At 40.3% G+C, this 23361-nt stretch overlaps 1 protein-coding gene across 1 annotated transcript in view; it reads left to right on the top strand.

The window, feature by feature from the left end:
• Positions 1 to 23361, top strand: part of LOC126161869 (protein CFAP210) — a 191061-nt gene that overhangs the window by 53678 nt on the left and 114022 nt on the right. The window contains exon 5 of the mRNA XM_049917995.1: positions 20265 to 20435. Within this exon, the coding sequence (XP_049773952.1) occupies positions 20265 to 20435 (171 nt within the window). The remainder of the gene's footprint in view (positions 1 to 20264; positions 20436 to 23361) is intronic.

Genomic DNA, 23361 nt, shown 5'->3' with positions numbered 1-23361 from the left:
CAAACTTTTCACGCAGTATCGTATCTCCCATTACATCTTCATCTACATCCTCTTCCATTTCTATAATATTGTCCTCAAGTACATCTCCCTTGTATAGACTCTCTATATACTCCTTCCACCTTTCTGCCTTCCCTTCTTTGCTTAGAACTGGGTTTCCATGTGAGATCTTGATATTCATAAAAGTGGCTCTCTTTTCTCCAAAGGTCTCTTTAATTTTCCTGTAGGCAGTATCTATCTTACCCCTAGTGAGATAAGCCTATACATCCTTACATTTGTCCTTTAGCCATCCCTGCTTAGCCATTTTGCACTTCCTGTCGATCTCATTTTTGAGACATTTGTATTCCTTTTTGTCTGCTTCATTTACTGTGTTTTTATATTTTCTCCTTTCATCAATTAAATTCAATATTTCTTCTGTTACCCAAGGATTTCTACTAGCCCTTGTATTTTTACCTACTTGATCCTCTGCTGCCTTCACTACTTCATCCCTTAGAGCTACCCATTCTTCTTCTACTGTATTTCTTTCCCCCATACCTGTCAATTGTTCCCTTATGCTCACCCTGAAACTCTGTACAACCTCTGGTTTAGTCAGTTTATCCAAGTCCCATCTCCTTAAATTCCCACCTTTTTGCAGTTTCTTCAGTTTTAATCTGCAGTTCATAACCAATAGATTGTGGTCAGAGTCAACATCTGCCCCTGGAAATGTCTTACAATTTACAACCTGGTTCCTAAGCCTCTGTCTTACCATTATATAATCTATCTGATATCTTCTAGTATCTCCAGGATTCTTCCATGTATACAACCTTCTTTTATGTTTCTTGAACCAAGTGTTAGCTATGATTAAGTTATGCTCTGTGCAAAATTCTACCAGACTGCTTTCTCTTTCATTTCATACCCCCAATTCATATTCACCTACTATGTTTCCTTCTCTCCCTCTTCCTACTCTCGAATTCCAGTCACCCATGACTATTAAATTTTCGTCTCCCATCACTACCTGAATAATTTATTTTATCTCATCATACATTTCATCAATTTCTTCATCATCTGCAGAGCTAGTTGGTATATAAACTTGTGCTACTGTAGTAGGCATTGGCTTCGTGTCTATCTTGGCCACAATAATGCGTTAACTATGCTGTTTGTAGTAACTTACTCACACTCCTATTTTTTTATTACTAAACCTACTCCTGCATTACCCCTATTTGATTTTGTATTTATAACTCTGTATTCACCTGACCAAAAGTCTTGTTCCTCCTGCCACCGAACTTCGCTAATTTCCACTATATCTAACTTTAACCTATCCATTCCCTTTTTTAAATTTTCTAAGGGATCTGACATTCCACACTCCGATCTGTAGAACGCCAGTTTTCTTTCTCCTGATAACTATGTCCTCTTGAGTAGTCTCCGCCTGGAGATCCGAATGGGGGACTATGTTACCTCCAGAATTTTACCCAAGAGGACGCCATCATCATTTAACCATACAGTAAAGCTGCATGCTTTAATGGACTAATGAGAGTATTATGGAAAGCATAGAGTGCTGCTCGCCATACAGCAGAGATGTTGAGTCATAGATAGGTACAACAAAAAGACTGTCAAACATGTAAGTTTTCAGCCAGAAAGGCCTTCTTCCAAATTAGACAACATACACACATACAACCACTGTCTCTGGCTGTGTGTGCATGTGTTTGCCCGCTATTGGTGAGTAGCAATCTATCCTTTCCATAATATTGTCTTGATTATTTCTTTATTATAGGACTTTTAATTGTTTAATTATTTAATTTTATATGAATATCTTGTATCCTGTGGTCTGTTTTCCACAGAGGTTTTCCTCTAATACATGCATTAGTTCCAAATTCGAGGTTGTCATTCCACTAAACAGTATGTATTTGTTAAATTGGCAGGAGCTTTTATAGTTTCTGGATACTGTGTTTATCATAAGATGTTCACTGAGTTTCCTTGGCTAATACGTACTCTGATATGTTTATTGTATCAGTTTTAATTTGTCATCTTTCAAAATAAGCTATGGATCTGTGACCTGTAGGTGACTTTGTGGCCACATATATATGTAGTGGATGTTACATATTTTAATTCTACATCCATATTCTGTAAACCACTGTGAAGTGCTGGCAGAGAGTACATTTCATTGTACCAGTTATTAGGGTTTCTTCTCACTCCATTCACATGATTGTTTGAATGACTCTGTGTGTGCCATAATTATTCTAATCTTATCCTCACAATCCCTACTGAGCGATACATAGAGGGTTGAGGTATATACTGGTGTCACCATTTAAAGTTAGTTTTTGCAACTTTATTAGTAAACTTTCTCGGGATAGTTTATGTCTTATCTTCAAGAGTCTGGCAGTTCAGTTTCTTCAGTATATCTGTGACACTCTCCCACAAATGAAACAATCTTGTGACCATTCATGCCGTCCTTCTTTATATATACTCAATATCACCTGTTAATCCTATTTGGTAAAGATCCCACACACTTGAGCAATATTCTAGAACCAGTTGTACAAGTAATTTGTAAGCAATCTCCTTTGTAGACTGTCTGCACTTCCCCAGTATTATACCAATAAACTGAAGTCTACCAACTGCTTACTCATGCCTAAGCGAAGGTGATCATTCCATTTCATATCACTACAAAGTGTTACTCCTAGGTACTTGTATGAGTTGGCCAATTCCCGCAGTGACTCACTGATGTCATTGTCATAGGAAACTATGTTTTTTCATTTTGCGAAGGGCACAGTTTTACATTTTTGAACATTTAAAGCAAGTTCCCAATCTTTATACCAGTTTGAAATCTTATCAAGATCTGATTTAATATTTATGCAGCTTCTTTATGGATAACTGCATAATCTACAAAAAGTCTGAGGTTACTAGTAATATTGTCTGCAAGGTCATTAATGTATAACATGAACAGCAAGGGTCCCAATACACTTCCCTGTGGCACACCCGAAATTACTTCTACATCTGATAATGACTCTCCATCCAAGATAACATGCTGTGTCCTACTTACCAAAAAGTCCTCAATCCAGTCAAAAATTTCACTTTTGACAATAAGCATTAATGTGGTGCTGAGCCAAATGCTTTTTGAAAATGAAGAACTGCTGCATCCATCTGCTTGCCTTGACTGAAAGCTTTCAGTATGTCATGTGAGAAAAGTGCAAGTCGAGTTTCATATGATTGATGTTTTCGGAATCCATGCTGATTGACATGGAGGAGGCCATTATGTTCAAAATACCTCATTATGTCTGAACTCCGAATGCGTTATAAGATTTAACAGCCAATCAGTGTCAAGGATATTGGGTGGTAATTTTGTGGATCACTTCTGCTACCCTTCTTGTAGATGGGCATGACTTGTGCTTTTTTCTGAGAACTGGGCATGGCTTTTTGTTTGTAGGGGCTAACTCAGCCACAAATTCAATATAGAAAGGGGGCAACTCAGCTACAAATTTAGCATAGAATCTGGTAGTGTTTCCATTGGGCCCTAGAACTTTGTTTAATATTAACATTTTTAGCCGTTTCTCAAAGCCACTGATCCTAATACTTATTTCACTCATCTTTTCATTGGTGCTAGGATTAAACTGGGATGATACTCCTGGGTTTTCCTTTATAAAGGAACATTTGAAAATGGAGTTGACCATTTCAGCCTTTTTCCACAAATAAGCAATGCCCACTGAGTTTCAACAATAGTGGATTTCAGTTTTCTAACCTATCTGCATTATCATAGGGGAGATGGAATTTGCCACTACAGCTTAGATTCTTGAGAGGTGTTAATCCTGTCGGCATCTGTGGAGTTAGATAACCTAAACATGCCTCCTGGGCCATGTCAAATGCTGAGAACCTCAGGAAATTCTTCTGGATGATGATTGGGTATGTGTTTTGGGAATACTGATTTTCTCCTCTGGGGCGCGATGAGTGCCACCAGTTCCTCTGTAGCAGTGTGTTCTGTGCATGTGTCAGCAACCACCATGCAGTTGGCTACTGAGACAAAACAGTCATTAACAGAAAACTTCTGGGGCACATGTCACATCTCAGTTGTAAAAATGCAACAGGGTGGTGCAAAGTAAACAAACTGGACTCATGTTTGGGAGGATTGCTATTTATATGCCATCAGACCATTCCAATTTACAATTTCAGTGGTTTCTCTGACTTACTTAAGGCAAATGATGTGATGGCTCATTTGAAAAGGACATGCCCAAATTCTGTCCCCATCCATACCTTTTACAAATCTATGCTCTATGTATAATGACCTCATCATCAAACTTAATTTTACTTCCTTCAATTGTATAAGGATTGCTCAGTTTTGCAAGGCTCTACATGACTTGACTTATATTTCCCTCTCTGCACAAGGGAACTAAGGGGTTCTTATCTCACAAACTAACAACCCTCCTATGGAATGGATGTACTGTGTGGTAGCAATAATCCCCAACCAACTGAAAGAGAGTAACCCTCCTGGAACAACAACACTGGAGAAAAAAATAAACTGCAACAGAATGTGTGTTGATTCTATCATACAGTGTTCTCGTCATACTGAAAGAAGATTAGGGAACCTTTGAAAATGTCTCACCTTTTTATATTCAAATGCTTTGCAGTGTTTAGCAGAAACCTATAAATCAAATAAAGTGGTTTGAAATGGGACACCTGTTCTAGAAATGTCTATATTTCTGTAAGACACCCAGTTGCAAAAAAATGAAATTGCTTGATGTATACCAAAGAGTTTCACGTTGAACTGGACTTCAGCAAGTGTAGTGTTGTCCAAATCCCTAATGGAGATGTATATGTAATAGTTAAAAGATGCATTGAAAGAGGGGTTATTATAGAGATAAAAAAGGGAAACCTGTATTCAACCTGATTTTAACATCACAGTGCTTTTCTAAACAAGGCCCCTTTCCTTTTTCAGCTTTTGAACTGATATACTCTGCTGATTATAGTGAGATGTGAAGTTTATTGTGGGGTTCAAACCATGGTGCTACATGGATTTTTCATGTGTAAAAACCATTTCCAGAGCCAAAACATAATAGATGACTGAAAAATCCTAGAATTGGCCAATGATTAAACACCGGATCCTAGGGTTGATAGCCTGGCACTTATGCACTGAGCTACCAAGCCATGCTGTTATTGATATAAGGAATACTTGTGCAGATACTGCATGCACTGCCAGCAAACAATATTTTTAAAAATGGAGCCCCTAAGGAGATTACAAAATCCATCAGGTCACTAAAAAGTAGCAATTCTAATGGCTTTGTTGATGTTTCTAGCAGAATATTAAAATATTGTGTTGACTTGATAGGATTACCCATAAGCTCTCTCTGTAATCAATTAGTGACTTGTGGGATATTTCCTGACAGACTTAAATTTGCTGTCATAACACCCACCTACAAAACTGTAGATTAGCAAACCATCTGTAATTACAGACCTATATTGTTCCTTTCAACCTTTTCAAAAATATTTGAGAAAGTGGGCTATGATAGGATACTGACTCATTTAACTGATCAGAACTTATTAATCACCTCTCAGTTTGGCATTTACAAAGGATTCTCCACACAAAAATCAGTCCAAAATGTATATAAGAAGTGCTAGCAGAAACAAACAAGAAAAATTATTCTGTTGATATATTCTGAGACCTTGCCAAAACCTTCCATTGTATGAAACAAAAAATTTACTTACTAAATAAAGTGTTATAGCATTAAAGGCATCTTATCTTTCTTGCATGGATGGAATCTTACCACCATAATAAAAAGCAGAGGGTATCATTAACAGACAGTATCTTACAATCAGGCATGAAAATAACCTTAGAATTGGGGAACATAATGTGAAGAGTGTTACAGGGATTGCTACTAGACCCAGTGTAATGTTTCTGACAATGTAAACATACTAATCAAGGGTTCAAACTCAACCCAAGCAGACATTCTTCAGATGATAACTGAACTGGCTTACAAGTTGTTCACAGCAAACAGTTTAAGTCTTAACCTCACAAAGATCCATAGTTAGCAGTTTCAAACAAGTAATAATGACTTCTTACTGCCAGGAGTAGACATGAATTATCATACACTGAATGAAGCATAGTTCATAAAATTTCATGAGGTCCAGCTGGGTAAAAAGATAAAATAAAGTCGCACTTGGATAAATTGATCAAGAAATTCAGTCCAGTGTGTTATGTCTTTAGAATCATGCCTAACTGTTTAACCCAAACACAAAAGTTTTGGCTATTTTGTATATTTTCACACCCTGTTGCCTTGTAGAATTATCTTCTGGGGCACTACACCTAAAGTAAAGTGTTTCTTCAGCAGAAGTGAGCAGTAAGAACAATGCAGAGGTTGGTGGTGAATGAACTCTATGATAGATGGTAGGACTGGGCTGCTTGTGGTCAAGAAGACCCACAGTTCACCACACTCAGCACGGTTGCAGCTGTTTGGTGGATAGGTATCAGGAGGCTGTCCTTATGTCCAACCATACAGACAGCATTTTTATAGACTTGTTTATTCTGTGTCAAAATACAACAATTTTGAAATCACAGTCGGTGATTTGGAGTTCGGCATTGGTGCTTATGAGTGTCAGATGTGCTGATCTCAGCAAGCAGCCTCAGTGGCACAGTCGGCCATAGTGTAAGCCAGCTGTAGTGGCAATGTCCCCAAGCCAGGATGAATAGCTGTGCTGCTGAATTGGTGTGCACCTTAGAGCATGGCACACTGAGGAGTGTACGGTCATCCAGTATGGATGGCAATGCCAGCGTCTTGTGATAATGTCATGTCTTATGCAGGTGATGGTGAGCTGCAGCACTGTTTACCCACATAAGGTGATGAGCAGCAGCAGAGTTTGCACATATGGCTGATTACGGATGGGTGGTTAGATGGTACAGGCATGAAGCATTGATCCCCAGGTGAGGCAGTCATCTGTGGATGGTAGTTAGCCAGTTGTTGGCCTGCTGACTGGAAACCTCCAAGTCAGCAGCACCTGAATGTAATACAGACAGCAGGCCCACAGCTATTGGTGACAGCAGCAACTTGATGACCAGTTTCTGCCTGATGTAATCTTCCCCATGTAGTTGCTTCCTGGTGGTGACTGAGGACTATCTACCTATTTATACTAACTCAGTCCACTGTTGTTTCTGAAACAGCAGTGCTTGTCTCTACTAATCCATAACAGACTAGGGAGACAGGCCTGGCTGATGGGCAAACATGGCATCAATACTCTAGTCTTTTCATTGCATAAACAATTTCACTGCCCTGGCTGTGCTGTAATGGTGTAGTAATTTATCCTGTAGCAGTAGCAATGTAGTAATTACCCTGGGCAGTACTTCTGCAACGTTAGCATAACCAGAATACGACTTCTTTCACAAGAATACCTATTTACCCCATTTTGCTGAGGTTTCTTATGTCACCATTGCCATGACATTTCCTGTTAAGTTGGTCACTGGAGTCTGCTGCTATGCCATATGAGACCCCAGAGCAACAGTACTGTGTAAAGTAGATAACCATACATTTTACAGAAGCATTCTTAAGGATCTTGGAATTCTTACACACACTCCCCATACATTTACTCCTTAACTTTCTTTACTGCTGATGATAAAAATCAGTTTTGACTGAAATGTGAGGTACACAGTCACAATGCAAGACACAAAAATAATTTTCATGCAGACCTGGCCTTCTTGTCCAGGGTTGACAGTGGAGTTACATAGTAAATATTCTGGTGGTAAGATATTCAATAAGCTCCCATTTAACACAGAGCAAGAAACTGGGAATCCCTACCTGTCCAAAAGAAAATTAAAAACATATCTCATTAGCCACTGTTTCTACAAATTATCTGAATATTTTAGAGGTAAGGAGTGGTTGGCATCTACTGTGGATGGTGGAGGTAGGTTGTCAGGAGTCGGGAAGCCTGTAGTTCACCACATTGGGTGAGGTAACGGTGGAGGGTGAGTGGATGCCTGGTGCTCGTCCAACATATTGTCATGAAAACATCATTTTTCAAACATCCATTTCTTGCCCAATGAATTACAAGTCTTGACAATGCCCAGAGAGCCCGAAACCCCCAGGAAGTAGGCTGTATATGGCCAGTGAAGAGGTGTGTCCATCAGCAGGCAGCCTGACAGCTTGGAGCATCACATACCCAGTGAAATAACATCTCAGCAAGAACACTGACCCCAAAGTCCGTGGCAGCCCACAAAGCAGACTAGAGGCAGCCTGGCTGTGCAGGACAGGGCATGTCAAGGTGTGCAGAATCATGCCTTGGGCCTAGCATGGATGGGATGACACACACCAGCAGTATCTGCCCACATGAGTAGAAGCAAGCAGCAAAGAGCCTGCTGGCACAGGCAGTAGCAGCTGAGCCTCTGTACAGGCTCAAAGTGTAAGCCTTCACGGTAGGAAGCCAGCACACCTGAAGCCCACAGGTGGCTGTAGGGTACTAAATTGACAACTTTAGACTCAGCACAAAAAGCAGGGTTGCAGCTAGCACCAGTGGAGTCTGGAAGTGGTGACTTGTTGATCCGTGTAGACTCATTGACTATCATAGAACTCCCCTCAGAGCTGGTGGCTGGTAGATTACAAAGACTTTCTCTAGAAATGAGTTCTTATCATGTAGGCCACAATACAGCCACAGGTCAAGTGTAAAGAAATCATGTCACTCACACTACAGTTGTCTGTCTTACTGCTGCACCTATTTTATTCTGCCTCTGATCCGTCTGCTTGGTCATAGCATGTGGTAACTGCCTCGATGGTGTGATGACAGTACTTGTTCTATTAGTGGATAGCCCCTTACATAACGTTAATTGGCCAGCCCGAAGTGACCTGCTTCCATTGTGTCTTACATTAGCCGTGGATGGTGTCTCACTTTTCCTTATCTGTGCCATGTGTGTTAACTGCAGCACAACAATATTTATATTCAAGCACTGAAAGGTTCCAGTAACTGCATGGCAAGTAACAATATGTGTTATAAAGCTATATGATAAGTAATAATTTGGTGTAAATAGTATTTATGAAGAAAATATTTTATTTGAAAAATAGCATTATAATCAAGTAAATATCTATATTACTAAATGCCTAACCCAGTTCATGGCTCATGGTTTGTTTTGCAGAGTCCCAGTTGCTCGTTGCCTTTGTAACACTTTCCAGGGACAACAAAATTTGATATTCAATATTTCATATGATTATTGACCATATTTAAAATGCTGTCATAATCTACTCATTAATAGATGGAAAGTTACAGTTAGAAATTGTGCATATTTTTTGAGGCAGCATAACTGACAATGCACAAATACCCTTCCTATGTTCATCAAGTATTTGAGGATGAGAGTACTTACGAACTTGCAAGAAACTTTACACAAAATGTCCAATCTTTTCAAAACTTTTCTTGTTGATTCCACCACAAAGTTATTAAAAGAAAAAGTTTATTGCTTGCTATATGTTCACTGTCCATGCAGGAAAATTATCACATCAGTCATGACATTTTAATTCATTCCTCCTGCATTACTAACTCTATTCACAGCACTTTTGAAGACCTTAGCCATTTGTACCATTGAATGTAGTTGTCAAATTACTTCATTTTATGATGCATAGTTCAGGAGGTATGATGTCATGAACGCTGTGATTTGTGAAAAATTAGCTTCTGCTTAAAACGGAGTACCAATTACATGGCCTACACTCATCCAGTGTTGATAATGAGGCGACATAGCAACTTCCAACAAACTTTAAACATAATTTCAAACCTTTTTTAAACTTCCTATCACTCAAATGTTTAATGTCAGATATTTAACAAATTAGTTAATTTGTAAATTAACCACAAGTCTGAAGCTTTTTTATCCATGGGAGTTCAATTCCCTAAAATATCTTAGATTTATTGGTTAAACTAATAATAGCAAATAAACAAGAGCTCTATAGTACAGCTCTGGGGACAATGGCTTTTTTCATAGTGCCACCTTTTTTACTGATTTACTTGATTAAATCTAGTTAGCATAATTGTGAATAGCATTGGGCACTATAAGATAGTATACAAATTAAGTTTCTATGATGATGTCTTTGTTTCATGTTCATGTATACTTTGACTCATTCCACATTCCTGGATGTTCTCCTTCTTTATGGGATATATGAGACACGACGACTGAATGAGAACTTGTCACATTACAGTATGTTGTAAAATGTAATTCTGTTAAAAAAATCATTTGTTGTGAACTGACAAATTTAGATAAATGATTTTTGCATCATGTGATATTGAATAAAGTTATTACTACTATTATTATTATTAGTGTGAACATCATGGAAAATTAGGTGGATGATTTTATAGGACAATTACTGTTTCTCAAAATTAGCATGTGATGGTTAACTTTAACCAGTTGAGGCACTTTAGTCTTTTCTGTGTTCCACTTATGTCGTTTCTCAACGTTCTGACTGCCTCCACTTGACTTCATCAGCTCACTGATGACATGAAAACACACATGGATTCAAATCCAAAACTTCGCATTGTCAATACTACAATGCCCAATGAACGAGTGTCTGCCGAAGAAACTGGTTCCTTCTGACATGGCAAATTATGCTTTAGAAATTGAAGTACCTAAGAAGTAACAAAAGCTTCTCATTAAAAACCCAACCATCATAGGCTCACCAACAAAAGAGGCAGTAATGTGTGTGCTCAGCTAGGCAATCTGAACACTGCACGGCCAGCTGGTTGTATTTGACATTGGACATTGGAGATTGCTCTCAAGAATGATGCAACCATGGCGTAATCACCAGCACTGTGCAAAGGCTACCAGTTTTGACTGTGTTCTGTAGAAGCAGTAGCCATTCAGTTATATAGTTTAAAGAAGAAAATAATTGTTGCAGCAATTTACAGATCACCATCTGGAGATACTGAAGTGTTTCTTAAGAATTTGGAAGAAATGCTCAACATTTTCTCAAATGAGAACTCTACCATAATTCTTTGTGGTGACTTTAATATTAATCTATTGGTCCAGAGTTCAGTAAAAACAAGTTTTTAGACATACTAAAAGGCTTCAACATGTTCCCCCACATATCAGCTCCCACTAGAACAACAGATTCCAGTGAAAGCCTAATAGATAACACCTTCTCAAATGTGGTCACATACGAAGTTGCAGTTACAAATGTGAATATAGGATTATCAGATCATCACTGCAACTCCCAAGGAGGAGGAAAATAAAAAGGAGTACAAACGATTTTTCTCTACTGATAATTGTAATCAGTTCAAAAATAATTTTAAAAAATGCAGTTTGGTCAGAGGTCTTGGCACAAACAAACACAAATGATGCTTACAATATATTTGCTTCCACTTTTATGGCATACTTTGAAATGTGTTTCCCAAAAAAGCTTTTGATCATCTGGATCCAAAGGGACCTGCATTACCCCCGGAATTAAAAAGTCAAGTGAAACCATGAAATTACTAAGTTTAAAGTTAAAAACATGCCATGATCAGCAGTTTGTTGAGTATGTGAGGACATACAAAAAGACTTACCGCAAAGTAATAGCAAAAGCAAAATTATTAAGGAATGATAGATTAATAAGGCAGGCTAGTAACAAGTCCAGAATGATGTGGAAAATGGTAAAAAAAGAAACTGGGGGTCAAACTAAAGAACAGGAAATCAATCTTAAAAATAATGAAAATATCCCCATCGAAAAGATGTCGTGGCAAACTATGTAAACAATTATTTTGTAAATATTCCCCTTACTTTAAGTAGTAAATTTAAGCAACAACCAACAGTGACGACTCCAATGGTAAATACCAGCATGATGGCAATCCCAACAGATGAGCATGAAGTTCTAAAAGTCATTAAATGCTTGAAATCCAAAATGTCCTCTGGTTGGATGATGTACCTGTATCAATAATTAAGAAAATTGCTCCAGGTGTTGTCAAACCTATAGTGCACATAGCAAACTTGTCCCTTAGTGAAGGGATGTTTCCAGATAAACTTAAAACCTCTAAAGTGATACCTCTATACAAAAATGGTGACAGACGTAAAATAGAAAATTACCGACCTATATCTCTCCTCCCAGCCTTCTCCAAAATACTTGAGAAATTAATGAAAATCAGGGTCACAAAATATCTAGAAAAACATAACCTAATAAATAACAGTCAACATGGTTTTCGAGCAGGGTACAGTACAGAAACAGCCATATTGGACTACACAACAGAAATAGTAAGAAATTTGGAGTCAAATAAACAGGTCGTTGGAATTAATCTAGATTTATCCAAAGCCTTCGATACTGTGAACCATGTAATATTACTAGGGAAACTTAAAGCAATAGGCATCAGGGGTACTGTTAAAAAATGGTTTGAATCTTATCTGCATAACAGGTCACAAGTTGTTGAGCTGAGGTCATCCGAAAATCTTCACAATTTTAAACTCGTATCTGAACCAAAACAAATTGAAATAGGTGTTCCACAGGGCAGCATTCTGGGCGCATTGTTATTTCTAATTTATATCAATGATATACAGGCTCCGGACAGCTCAGCCGAAATTCTACTATTTGCAGATGACACAAGTATCATAATTAGTGATATAAAAGAATCATTGTGTACTACAGCAGAAAAAATGCTCTCATACATTCAGTCATGGTTTTATTCAAATAAGCTGACATTAAATACAAAGAAAACAAACTTTTACAGTATGGAAGCAAGTGTCAAGGGGAAAATATGTGCCTTATGCTGGATAGCAAACAAATAGAAAAAGTGTGTACCACGAAGTTTCTGGGAATGCGAATTGACCAAGATTTAAACTGGAATGAACACAGTGTATATCGTACTCAGAAACTTAGCTCAGCATGTTTTGCCTTAAGAATAATATCCAAGGTATGTAACAAAGAATGTATTAGAGTGGTGTACTTTAGTTATTTCCAATCAGTTGCAAGCTATGGTATAAGTTTTTGGGGAAAAACCAGGTCAAGACTAAATGACATTTTTATTATGCGAAAAAGAGCTATTCATATCATGGCACACAGCCCAGCACCCAGCACAAACTTGCTGTAGACCCTTATTCAGACAACTAAAGATACTGACAATACCATATATATATATATATATATATATATATATATTTAAAAAGAAAGATGATGAGACTTACCAAACAAAAGCGCTGGCAGGTCGATAGACACACAGACAAACACAAACATACACACAAAATCTAGCTTTCGCAACCAACGGTTGCCTCGTCAGGAAAGAGGGAAGGAGAGGGAAAGACAAAAGGATTTGGGTTTTAAGGGAGAGGGTAAGGAGTCATTCCAATCCCGGGAGCGGAAAGACTTACCTTAGGGGGAAAAAAGGAGGGAAAAAAGGACAGGTATACACTCGCACACACACACATATCCATCCTCATGTACACAGACACAAGCAGACATGTCTGCTTGTGTCTGTGTACATGAGGATGGATATGTGTGTGTGTGCGAGTGTATACCTGTCCTTTTTTCCCTCCTTTTTTCCCCCTAAGGTAAGTCTTTCCGCTCCCGGGATTGGAATGACTCCTTACCCTCTCCCTTAAAACCCAAATCCTTTTGTCTTTCCCTCTCCTTCCCTCTTTCCTGACGAGGCAACCGTTGGTTGCGAAAGCTAGATTTTGTGTGTATGTTTGTGTTTGTCTGTGTGTCTATCGACCTGCCAGCGCTTTTGTTTGGTAAGTCTCATCATCTTTCTTTTTAAATATATTTTTCCCACGTGGAACGTTTCCCTCTATTATATATATATATATATATATATATATATATATATATATATATATATATATATATAAAATGCCTAGAAATGATCAGTAAAAATAACTGCGATCTCCAAACCAACTCAAGCTACCATGATTACAATACAAGGCATTGTAAAGACTTCCACATTCCCTATGTAGCAAAAACTAGAAGTCAGAAACATGTTAGCCACTTAGGAATAAAGCTTTTAAATGCACTTCCATCTCAAATTAAAGAATTGAAAGGGAAAAATAATTTCAAGTGTGAAGTAAAAAAATACTTAATGGAAAAATGCTACTTCAGTGTAAATGAATACCTGTCTCAGACTGTGGATTGAAACCTGTACTTATTTTTAAAAAATTCAAACTCATTTAATTATGTTTTCAACTTCGTAATTATGGTACTTATGAAAAATATGTTAAATATCTGTAATACGTTTTGTGTATAAGGCGTAGTTCATGATCTATAATTGTTTATCAAGAGCATGTACTGTAGTTTTTGTGTAATAAGTTCTTGTACACTGCTTATGTACTGTGTGTATGTAATTTGTTTTGCTGTTTGTACATGTTTGTCCATTCATTATGTGTATGTGTTGTTATGTGTTACGTGTAATCAAATGACAAATCCTATATCACATGTGTGATCTACTGGATGCTAAATAAATAAATAAATAAATAATATGGTTATAATAGATGGAAACATTCCACGTAGGAAAAATATACCTAAAAACAAAGATGATGTGACTTACCAAATGAAAGTGCTGGCAGGTCGACAGACACACAAACGAACACAAATATACACACAAAATTCAAGCTTTCGCAACAAACTGTTGCCTCATCAGGAAAGAGGGAAGGAGAGGGACAGACGAAAGGATGTGGGTTTTAAGGGAGAGGGTAAGGAGTCATTCCAGTCCCGGGAGCGGAAAGACTTACCTTAGGGGGAAAAAAGGACGGGTATACACTCGCACACACACACATATCCATCCACACATATACAGACACAAGCAGACATATTTAAAGACAAAGAGTTTGGGCAGAGATGTCAGTCGAGGCAGAAGTGCAGAGGCAAAGATGTTGTTGAATGACAGGTGAGGTATGGGTGGCGGCAACTTGAAATTAGCGGAGATTGAGGCCTGGTGGATAACGGGAAGAGAGGATATATTGAAGAGTAAGTTCCCATCTCCGGAGTTTGGATAGGTTGGAGTTGGTAGGAAGTATCCAGATAATCCGGACGGTGTAACACTGCGCCAAGATGTGCTGGTCGTGCACCAAGGCATGTTTAGACACAGGGTGATCCTTATTACCAACAAACACTGTCTGCCTGTATCCATTCATGGGAATGGACAGTTTGTTGCTGGTCATCCCCACATAGAATGCATCACAGTGTAGGCAGGTCAGTTGGTAGATCACGTGGGTGCTTTCGCACGTGGCTCTGCCTTTGATTGTGTACACCTTCTGGGTTACAGGACTGGAGTAGGTGGTGGTGGGAGGGTGCATGGGACAGGTTTTACACCGGGGGCGGTTACAAGGGTAGGAGCCAGAGGGTAGGGAAGGTGGTTTGGGGATTTCATAGGGATGAACTAAGAGGTTACGAAGGTTAGGTGGACGGCGGAAAGACACTCTTGGTGGAGTGGGGAGGATTTCATGAAGGATGGATCTCATTTCAGGGCAGGATTTGAGGAAGTCGTATCCCTGCTGGAGAGCCACATTCAGAATCTGATCCAGTCCCAGAAAGTATCCTGTCACAAGTGGGGCACTTTTGGGGTTCTTCTGTGGGAGGTTCTGGGTTTGAGAGGATGAGGAAGTGGCTCTGGTTATTTGCTTCTGTACCAGGTCGGGAGGGTAGTTGCGGGATGCGAAAGCTGTTGTCAGGTTGTTGGTGTAATGCTTCAGGGCTTCCGGACTGGAGCAGATTCGTTTGCCACGAAGACCTAGGCTGTAGGGAAGGGACCGTTTGATGTGGAATGGGTGGCAGCTGTCGTAATGGAGGTACTGTTGCTTGTTGGTGGATTTGATGTGGACGGACGTGTGAAGCTGGCCATTGGACAGGTGAAGGTCAACATCAAGGAAAGTGGCATGGGATTTGGAGTAGGACCAGGTGAATCTGATGGAACCAAAGGAGTTGAGGTTGGAGAGGAAATTCTGGAGTTCTTCTTCACTGTGAGTCCAGATCATGAAGATGTCATCAATAAATCTGTACCAAACTTTGGGTTGGCAGGCCTGGGTAACCAAGAAGGCTTCCTCTAAGCGACCCATGAATAGGTTGGCGTACGAGGGGGCCATCCTGGTATCCATGGCTGTTCCCTTTAATTGTTGGTATGTCTGGTTTTCAAAAGTGAAGAAGTTGTGGGTCAGGATGAAGCTGGCTAAGGTAATGAGGAAAGAGGTTTTAGGTAGGGTGGCAGGTGATCGGCATGAAAGGAAGTGCTCCATCGCAGCGAGGCCCTGGACGTGCGGGATATTTGTGTATAAGGAAGTGGCATCAATGGTTACAAGGATGGTTTCTGGGGGTAACGGATTGGGTAAGGATTCCAGGCGTTTGAGAAAGTGGTTGGTGTCTTTGATTAAGGATGGGAGACTGCATGTAATGGGTTGAAGGTGTTGATCTACGTAGGCAGAGATACGTTCTGTGGGAGCTTGGTAACCAGCTACAATGGGGCGGCCGGGATGATTGGGTTTGTGAATTTTAGGAAGAAGGTAGAAGGTAGGGGTGCGGGGTGTCGGTGGGGTCAGGAGGTTGATGGAGTCAGGTGAAAGGTTTTGTAGGGGGCCTAAGGTTCTGAGGATTCCTTGAAGCTCTGCCTGGACATCAGGAATGGGGTTACCTTGGCAAACTTTGTATGTGGTGTTGTCTGAAAGCTGACGCAGTCCCTCCGCCACATACTCCCGACGGTCAAGTACCACGGTCGTGGAACCCTTGTCCGCCGGAAGAATGACGATGGACCGGTCAGCCTTCAGATCACGGATAGCCTGGGCTTCAGCAGTGGTGATATTTCTGTCTTTCTTTTTCATTTCAACCTCATGTTAAACTTTCCACCTTCTAATACCATGTCACCCTCACAACACCCCCACAACGACCACATTAAGTTTTATTTACATTCCCTCCGCAAACATACCTTCACCCTAGCCAGATTACGCTAACATATTTTATTTTCTCAGGCTTGTCTGACATTTGGCATAACCCCCAAAGGCCTCACACTTAAAGTTCCCATCTCTGGCTGCAACCCTTCTTTCCATCAGTCCCTATACCAGTTCCAAACTGAACAATCCATTGCCCTCACCCACCTAATCCTTCACCTACACATCAACTCGGCCAATGAACACACCCGTCAACTCCTATCCTTAAGAAAAGTCCTCAATCTTTCCTCTCCCACATCCACACTGGCTATTCAGAGCATCCTCCTTCAGGCCAACCGCCAATTAGAACAGCATGCCACCCTTCACCTCAAAAAACTATCCAATCTCCTGGTTTCCCACCTCCGGAAAGGCCACTCACTCACCCTTCACAACCTTTCCAGCAAACCTCAACCACCTCTCATTGCACACAAACCCAGTCTCTCCCATCTACTCAATCTCCCACTTCCAGCTCCACTCCCTCCAAAACCTCAAAATTCCGATCAACACAATCTGGTACCACAACACCCTAATTCAGTAGTTAACCTTTCCTCCAAACCTCTCTCCCAATCCGAAACCTCTGTCCTATCCAAAGGCCTCACCTTCAGCCCCACTTCCAGATTCAACCAAACAGCCCTCGTCAAAGATTTACTGTCCTACACTCATACTCTCTGCTGGAAGTATCACTTTGCCACGAAGAAAAATGATCCTAATCCTACCTCTAATGATCCAACTCCCCAAGACACTATCCAAATTGAACCCTGCCTGGAACAGTTCCGTCCTCCGTCACAGCGGGACCCACCTCCTCTTCCTCAAAATCACCCTCTCCAAACCTTCCAGGAACTTCTGACTTCCAGCCTTGCCTCTCAATCCTTCTTAAAAAACCTTAATCCTACTCCCAACATCACTACTGCTGAAGCCCAGGCTATCCGTGATCTGAAGGCTGACCGGTCCATCGTCATTCTTCCGGCGGACAAGGGTTCCACGACCGTGGTACTTGACCGTCGGGAGTATGCGGCTGAGGGACTGCGTCAGCTTTCAGACAACACCACATACAAAGTTTGCCAAGGTAACCCCATTCCTGATGTCCAGGCAGAGCTTCAAGGAATCCTCAGAACCTTAGGCCCCCTACAAAACCTTTCACCTGACTCCATCAACCTCCTGACCCCACCGACACCCCGCACCCCTACCTTCTACCTTCTTCCTAAAATTCACAAACCCAATCATCCCAGCCGCCCCATTGTAGCTGGTTACCAAGCCCCCACAGAACGTATCTCTGCCTACGTAGATCAACACCTTCAACCCATTACATGCAGTCTCCCATCCTTCATCAAAGACACCAACCACTTTCTCAAACGCCTGGAATCCTTACCCAATCTGTTACCCCCAGAAACCATCCTTGTAACCATTGATGCCACTTCCTTATACACAAATATCCCGCACGTCCAGGGCCTCGCTGCGATGGAGCACTTCCTTTCACGCCGATCACCTGCCACCCTACCTAAAACCTCTTTCCTCATTACCTTAGCCAGCTTCATCCCGACCCACAACTTCTTCACTTTTGAAAACCAGACATGCCAACAATTAAAGGGAACAGCCATGGGTACCAGGATGGCCCCCTCGTACGCCAACCTATTCATGGGTCGCTTAGAGGAAGCCTTCTTGGTTACCCAGGCCTGCCAACCCAAAGTTTGGTACAGATTTATTGATGACATCTTCATGATCTGGACTCACAGTGAAGAAGAACTCCAGAATTTCCTCTCCAACCTCAACTCCTTTGGTTCCATCAGATTCACCTGGTCCTACTCCAAATCCCATGCCACTTTCCTTGATGTTGACCTTCACCTGTCCAATGGCCAGCTTCACACGTCCGTCCACATCAAATCCACCAACAAGCAACAGTACCTCCATTATGACAGCTGCCACCCATTCCACATCAAACGGTCCCTTCCCTACAGCCTAGGTCTTCGTGGCAAACGAATCTGCTCCAGTCCGGAAGCCCTGAAGCATTACACCAACAACCTGACAACAGCTTTCGCATCCCGCAGCTACCCTCCCGACCTGGTACAGAAGCAAATAACCAGAGCCACTTCCTCATCCTCTCAAACCCAGAACCTCCCACAGAAGAACCACAAAAGTGCCCCACTTGTGACAGGATACTTTCCGGGACTGGATCAGATTCTGAATGTGGCTCTCCAGCAGGGATACGACTTCCTCAAATCCTGCCCTGAAATGAGATCCATCCTTCATGAAATCCTCCCCACTCCACCAAGAGTGTCTTTCCGCCGTCCACCTAACCTTCGTAACCTCTTAGTTCATCCCTATGAAATCCCCAAACCACCTTCCCTACCCTCTGGCTCCTACCCTTGTAACCGCCCCCGGTGTAAAACCTGTCCCATGCACCCTCCCACCACCACCTACTCCAGTCCTGTAACCCGGAAGGTGTACACAATCAAAGGCAGAGCCACGTGCGAAAGCACCCACGTGATCTACCAACTGACCTGCCTACACTGTGATGCATTCTATGTGGGGATGACCAGCAACAAACTGTCCATTCCCATGAATGGACACAGGCAGACAGTGTTTGTTGGTAATAAGGATCACCCTGTGGCTAAACATGCCTTGGTGCACGACCAGCACATCTTGGCGCAGTGTTACACCGTCCGGGTTATCTGGATACTTCCTACCAACTCCAACCTATCCAAACTCCGGAGATGGGAACTTACTCTTCAATATATCCTCTCTTCCCGTTATCCACCAGGCCTCAATCTCTGCTAATTTCAAGTTGCCGCCACTCATACCTCACCTGTCATTCAACAACATCTTTGCCTCTGCACTTCTGCCTCGACTGACATCTCTGCCCAAACTCTTTGTCTTTAAATATGTCTGCTTGTGTCTGTATATGTGTGGATGGATATGTGTGTGTGTGCGAGTGTTTACCTGTCCTTTTCTCCCCCTAAGGTAAGTCTTTCCCCTCCCGGGACTGGAATGACTCCTTACCCTCTCCCTTAAAACCCACATCCTTTCGTCTTTCCCTCTCCTTCCCTCTTTCCTGATGAGGCAACAGTTTGTTGCGAAAGCTTGAATTTTGTGTGTATGTTTGTGTTCGTTTGTGTGTCTGTCGACCTGCCAGCACTTTCATTTGGTAAGTCACATCATCTTTGTTTTTAGGTATAAATAAATAAATAAATAGATCCCATCAAGAAACAACAATATTCATTATGGTGTAATAGTACTGGCTCTTATAACAGACAGTTAATACCAGGTACTGCAAAATTTGCTTTTTATATATTTAAACTGCATTGTTTACATAGACAGTTCAAGTGATGTCATGCACATTTGAGCACATGCAATTGTAATTTCTTGCATATTAAACTTTTAACATGTGTGTACTGACACTAGATGTTCGTTCATTTCCCATTTGCTATAACTGATATGTAATATTGACAGACTGATAAAAGTGAACTTGTTACAGGTTCTCAAGAAGAAGAATGACACTAGAAAGTTTTATAAAGATGCTTTAGAACAAGATAGGCAAGTGAAAGAGAAACTGCGAAAAGATGAAGAAGATGAAGAAAGGCTAATGGAAATATGTGCAGCTGTGAGGCAAAAGATGGCAAGACTGGGAAAAGACAGTATAAAAGCGGTTAAGTATTTTTATCTCTGGTATAGTACCAGTTGACGACAGAAAGAAGTTTTGGTCCCACACACACACACACACACACACACACACACACTCACACACACAGTGTGGTCCAATGATCAGCTACTTATGTATGTGGCTGTTGTGTACTGCTTAACAGTTCATCTATATTAGATGATTAAATTTTCATTGGTCATATTAAATTGACCATTAGACACTGATAGAATAGATTTACTACTACTATTACTTTTTTTTTAATCAGCAACTTAAGTATGAGAGGTATCCGTGTTCAAATGATGCAGTGGTTGTGTCATTTTCATCATTTTCAAATGGGAATCCCAATATTTCATGACCATTGGTACTTTGGTGGTATATTTTTATCTTCCTGATATTAACATCTTAAGATTTATAAAGGCATACCTTTTCTTGACTTTTCTTTGTATATTTTGGCTGTCCTGTTTTGTCTTCATTTCTTGAAAAGTTTTGATATATTGCTATTTTATGAGATGTCCAATACTCTTATCTATTTATGCCATCCTTTTCTATTACTTAATAATACTAAAATATATTCTTTTTGTCAGTCAGTTTTCACACATTAATATTTACAGTATGTTATTTGAGTACCAGCAAGAGAGAAAACTTTTCAGAATTTGAGTAAATCAAAGAATATATATAGACAAAACCTCTAGCAGAACACTTTTATGCTGCACTAATTATTGTTATTCATGCTACACTGGTTGTAGAATTTTAAGAATTTTTGGCATCATGCTGTAACTTCAGTGACTGTAATTCATACAAAATTTACAATTTATTTTCATTCTGGCTGTAACAGTAACTCTCCTCTCTGGGGGCTCCTAGGAGGAATTCATGCTTGATATTATCCCTAGTTGCTTAAGAATGCTAGAGAGAAAGACATTTACAAGAAACAACAAGAATGTTGTGTGTGAATGTGACTGTTCTCCTTGACAGTGCATGTTTACTCAGTGTGTAACGCTGTAGCAATGGTAGTCTTCTTATCCCACATTTGGACCTCTCTGGGAGCTCCTAAGAGGAATTAAATATGAGACATGCAAAATAGTACACTCAGAACTCTTCAGTGACTATGAAATTAAAGAAATCTATATTACATACAAGGTGAACCAAAATTTGTGAGCTCAGGTACCACATTGTGGTTTCTTGCATATTAAAAATGCCTGTGCCAAAATTTTGTCCTGTGCATGTTTTGGGTAGAGAATGGATATCAAAGAAAGGCAATTTGGAAATACTGAATAATGACACTTGCCATACATGTGATTACAGTTAATGCTATGAATAGAGTTTTGTGTTTGAATACTCAAGTTTGAGAGTTTGCCTTGGGTCTGGTTGTAAATTTTTTTTATTGCCTTATATTAAACTGTGTGATATGGTATCTGGCTTCTTACTTATTATATAGCAATTACAACAGATCTTATACAAACACATGTGATTATTTAATGTTGTTGTTGTTTTGGTCTTCAGTCCTGAGACTGGTTTGATGCAGCTCTCCATGCTACTCTATCCTGTGCAAGCTTCTTCATTTCCCAGTACTTACTGCAACCTACATCCTGAATCTACTTAGTGTATTCATCTCTTGGTCTCCCTCTACGATTTTTGCCTTCCACACTGCCCTCCAATGCTAAATTTGTGATCCCTCGGTACCTCAGAACATGTCCTACCAACCTGTCTCTTCTTCTTGTCAAGTTGTGCCACAAACTCCTCTTCTCCCCAATTCTATTCAATACCTCCTCATTAGTTATGTGATCTACCCATCTAATCTTCAGCATTATTCTGTAGCACCACATTTCAAAAGTTTCTATTCTCTTCTTGTCCAAATTATTTATCGTCCATATTTCACTTCCATACATGGCTACACTCCATACAAATACTTTCAGAAATGACTTCCTGACACTTAAATCTATACTCGATGTTAACAAAATTCTCTTCTTCAGAAATGCTTTCCTTGCCATTGCCAGTCTACATTTTATATCCTCTCTACTTCGACCATTATCAATTATTTTGCTCCCCAAATAGCAAAACTCCTTTACTACTTTAAGTGTCTCATTTCCTAATCTAATTCCCTCAGCATCACCCAACCTAATTCAACTACATTCCATTATCCTCATTTTGCTTTTGTTGATGTTCATCTTACATCCTCCTTTCAAGACACTGTCCATTCCATTCAACTGCTCTTCCAAATCCTTTGCTGTCTCTGACAGAATTACAATGTCTTCGGCAAACCTCCAAGTGTTTATTTCTTCTCCATGGATTTTAATTCTTACTCTGAATTTTTCTTTTGTTTCCTTTACTGCTTGCTCAATATACAGGTTGAATAACATTTGGGAGAGGCTACAATTCTGTCTCACTCTCTTCCCAACCGCTGCTTCCCTTTCATGCCCCTCGACTCTTATAACTGCCATCTGGTTTCTGTACAAATTGTAAATAGCCTTTAGCTCCCTGTATTTTACCCCTGCCACCCTTAGAATTTGAAAGAGAGTATTCCAGTCAACATTGTCAAAAGCTTTCTGTCTGAGGGTATTTCGCCTGTCTCATACATCTTGCTCACCAGATGGTAGAGTTTTGTCAGGACTGGCTCTTCCAAGGCCGTCAGTAGTTCCAATGGAATGTTGTCTACTCCCAGGCCCTTGTTTCAACTCAGGTCTTTCAGTGAGCTGTCAAGCTCTTCAGGCAATATCGTATCTCCCATTTCATCTTCATCTACATCCTCTTCTGTTTCCATAATGTTGTCCTCAAGTACATCACCCTTGTATAGACCCTCTATATACTCCTTCCACCTTTCTGCGTTCCCTTCTTTGCATAGAACTGGGTTTCCATCTCAGCTCTTGATATTCATACAGGTGGCTCTCTTTTCCCCAAAGGTCTCTTTAATTTTCCTGTAGGCAGTATCTATCTT

The sequence above is a fragment of the Schistocerca cancellata genome, chromosome 2 (assembly GCF_023864275.1).
Source record: "Schistocerca cancellata isolate TAMUIC-IGC-003103 chromosome 2, iqSchCanc2.1, whole genome shotgun sequence".
NCBI classification, from domain to species: domain Eukaryota; kingdom Metazoa; phylum Arthropoda; class Insecta; order Orthoptera; family Acrididae; genus Schistocerca; species Schistocerca cancellata.
Note: the sequence above shows the minus strand (reverse complement) of the source record. Positions and strands in the feature narration are given on the sequence as shown.